Raw genomic sequence first — 3,902 nt, forward strand, 5'->3', positions numbered from 1 at the left:
AATTTAGCAAATCGAAAGTAGAGTTATTTAGGCAGTATTACTCTGTATTGTTTTACTATACACCGTATTACTGTGCTATAACATTGTACTCTTACTATCCCACTGTAATGATTCAAAAGTATGAGAAATACAGGTAATAAATATTCCCAATTCATCAGAACATTTTTATCAGTATCACCCCAGTCAGCCTTTTGTGACAAGAGGCTTTCTAGTTAGAAAATAGGATAAATAAAATAGTTTCTAGGTACTGATTTTCGATCAGTATTTATAAGGAATATAATTATCACAAGTTGAAGAACTCGTTTATTTATAAATTGTAGTGGAATACACAGCCTTCTATGTCCCAGGAATATAATGCTGTATGGGGCCTACACTAGGCACTGGCAGCCTCTCTATTCGCTTCTTTGCTGCGGACGAATCTTAATTAAATGTTGACTTTATCCGAGGCTTAAATATAAATATATTATTATAAATTCAGCCAATAAAATAAAAATATACTCTTAAAATCATAAATAATACTATTTGCGCATCTTTGCTCCAATATGGATCATTCTGCCCAATTTTAGTTACACTTCATTTAATTTTTTTTTAATTGACACACCATGTAAACTATTTTAGCTGTAGGATCCTGGGAGATTTTACAGTTAAGAGGTTAGGCTTTCCCTACTGCTGCATTTAGCCCAGATCAATTCTCTCGGACCCTAAACAATGAAGTGAAATTATTCGGTATCTTTAAACATTTTGTTTTTATTTAATTTTTATTTTTTTTTTGTAAATGTGAAAAAAAATCGTACATTGCCTAGGTACAATGATACTTGGCAGTATGCGTTACATTAATTCTTGTAAATAAGAAATACTTTCGTACAAAAACACAACCCCCTATTATGATACAAAACACAGGCTAAAATTGAAATGGGGAAGATTGTCTCTGTGTAAACATGGAAATCATTTCGCCACAAAAGCACTTGGTGTGTGTGTGAGCTACAAGATATTGCTGCATTTCTGCTTCCTACACAAATGCTGGGAATCTTCAGACCTGAGTCACAGTAAAACTGTACAAATAGAAGAGACAGGGATCTCTAAAGGGCAAGTAAAGGCGCTGCAATCCGTTGGCAGGGAACCTTGGTTTGGCATAGAGTTCAGGCTGAAATATTTTGCATTCCTTGCTGGAACACAGCTCTCCAGCCTGCCTCCCTCTGCTTGTGTTAGAACTACAGTTCCCAGCATGCTACGGCAGCCATGCCTGAGACTTGTAGTTTAACACCAGAAGGAAGGAAGTAGGTTGGGCATCCCTGGAAAAAACCCCCAAAGCAAAACATGATGCATAATCCATAAAAAGCCTCCTACCTTCTCAGAAATGTCTGATTTAAGAATTAGAAATCCTAGTGGTTTGTAAGCACCGTCCCAGGCTGCAGGGTCCCCCCTAAAGCTGCAGCAGCCTGTGAGCTGGAGAAAGTCACCAGGGCCCTAGAGATCACAGGGACCCCAGCTGCTTTGGGGGAGTTACACTGGCCAGGGTTGAGGTCCCCACCTATGATACTCTCAATAGAAAAGGTGGATCTAGCCAGGGCTGAGCTGGACTTGCTCTGCAGGGAAGGTGGCAGGGCTGCTGGGCTGAGCTGGTGAGGGTAGAAAGTGCAGGTCCTTGATAGATCCTGGGCAGCAGGTGGCATAAGGGCTGGGGCCGCCATGGGGGGGAGGCTGGGGGGCTGCTGCCTGGCTTGCTGCTGCTGCTGCTGGAAGGCAATCAAGGCTGAGTGTGGGTGGAAAGGCTGTAGCTGGATGCCATAGGCGCAGCTGTAGGGTCCGTAGCTGTAGGCAGAGGCTGGAAGGAAGTGGCCGGGCTCCCTAAGCACCAGCTCCGGCGCTTGTTGTCTCTTAAAGCGCTTCCTCCTCCTGAGAAAACTCCCATTGTCAAACATGTCAGCGGACTCCGGGTCCAGCGTCCAGTAGTTGCCCTTGCCGGGGTTGCCGGGCTCCCGGGGGATCTTGACGAAGCAGTCGTTGAGGGACAGGTTGTGCCTGATGGAGTTCTGCCAGGCGGGGAACTTCTCCCGGTAGTAGGGGAAGCGGTTGCTGATGAACTCGCAGATCTCGCTGAGGGTCAGGCGCTTCTTGGGGCTCTGCAGTATCGCCATGGTGATCAGCGCGATGTACGAGTAGGGGGGCTTCACCAGGGCGCTCCTGCCGCCCCCGCCGCCCGTCCCCTTGTAGGGGTCTTTGGTGGCCGAGCTCTGCGGGGATGTGGGCAGGAGGTCCCCATGGAGATCCTCGTCCTCTTCCTCCTCTGCCCGCGGCTCGTCGTCTTCTCCCACCACGTCTATGTCGGTCTCTTCAGCAAGAACATCGGACATGTCAGAGCTCAGAGTCATGGCTTGGGAGGCAAATCATAAGGCTGCTGGGGGGCCGACTGCATCGGGCACACACACAGGGGCAATAGGGGCAACCCCGGGCTCCGGGCGATGGGTCTCGGCTCCCCGGCTATAGCGGCCGGTCATTGGCCCGCACAGGCGGAGAGGGAGCTGCAAGGAGTGTCGGGCAGCGCTACACAAGCTTGCCTTTGACTTGGCCAGAGGGCGGACCTTATAGCAAGCACACACCATCACATGGCTGCCAACGTCAGAAAAGCAAATGGGAAAGGGGGGAAAGTGAATCGAGTCCAAGCCACACAGACTATCGCCTATAGATCGCAACAGGGCGACTGGGCTGGAGTCGCCTCACTGGGAGCCCTGGTCACATGACACTTCAACCAGTTCAGAACCCATTTCCCCAGTGTCCTGATCTGGTACTGAATGTCCCTCCCTATAGCTCTGCCTCCAGCCTCCTGGGACTCAAATGCCTCTCTGTATCCTGAGCAGGTACTGTATATCCCTATAGCTCTGCCTCCAGCCTCCTGGGACTCAAATGCCTCTCTGTATCCTGAGCAGGTACTGTATATCCCTATAGCTCTGCCTCCAGCCTCCTGGGACTCAAATGCCTCTCTGTATCCTGAGCAGGTACTGTATATCCCTATAGCTCTGCCTCCAGCCTCCTGGGACTCAAATGCCTCTCTGTATCCTGAGCAGGTACTGTATATCCCTATAGCTCTGCCTCCAGCCTCCTGGGACTCAAATGCCTCTCTGTATCCTGAGCAGGTACTGTATATCCCTATAGCTCTGCCTCCAGCCTCCTGGGACCCAAATGCCTCTCTGTATCCTGAGCAGGTACTGTATATCCCTATAGCTCTGCCTCCAGCCTCCTGGGACTCAAATGCCTCTCTGTATCCTGAGCAGGTACTGTATATCCCTATAGCTCTGCCTCCAGCCTCCTGGGACCCAAATGCCTCTCTGTATCCTGAGCAGGTACTGTATATCCCTATAGCTCTGCCTCCAGCCTCCTGGGACTCAAATGCCTCTCTGTATCCTGAGCAGGTACTGTATATCCCTATAGCTCTGCCTCCAGCCTCCTGGGACCCAAATGCCTCTCTGTATCCTGAGCAGGTACTGTATATCCCTATAGCTCTGCCTCCAGCCTCCTGGGACTCAAATGCCTCTCTGTATCCTGAGCAGGTACTGTATATCCCTATAGCTCTGCCTCCAGCCTCCTGGGACTCAAATGCCTCTCTGTATCTTGAGCAGGTACTGTATATCCCTATAGCAATAGAACCGACCTTCTCCTCTCTGGGACCCAAATGCCAATGTCCCTCACTATGTCCTGATCTGGTACTGAATGTCCCTCCCTGCAGCTTTGCTTCCAGCTTTCTAGGTCCCAAATGCCTCTGTCCCTCTCTGTGCCCTGAGCAGGTACTGTATATCCCTGTAGTATTAGCACCGACCTTCTCCTCTCTGGGACCCAATGCCCCGCTCCCTGCCAGCACCTATTATTCCACTTGTCTTCCCACCAACACACACACACACACACAC

General features: G+C 49.6%; 1 protein-coding gene across 1 annotated transcript; it reads right to left on the reverse strand.

Annotated features, from left to right (window-relative positions):
* Positions 1-731: 731 nt before the first annotated feature.
* On the reverse strand, positions 732-2,556 carry foxd1 (forkhead box D1). The gene is given in 1 exon segment (NM_001008147.1): positions 732-2,556. A coding segment is annotated over 1 exon segment (990 nt). The 5' UTR covers positions 2,373-2,556; the 3' UTR covers positions 732-1,382.
* Between the last annotated feature and the right edge of the window lie 1,346 nt (positions 2,557-3,902).

Source organism: Xenopus tropicalis, chromosome 1 (genome assembly GCF_000004195.4).
Source record: "Xenopus tropicalis strain Nigerian chromosome 1, UCB_Xtro_10.0, whole genome shotgun sequence".
In the NCBI taxonomy this organism is placed as follows: Eukaryota; Metazoa; Chordata; class Amphibia; order Anura; family Pipidae; genus Xenopus; species Xenopus tropicalis.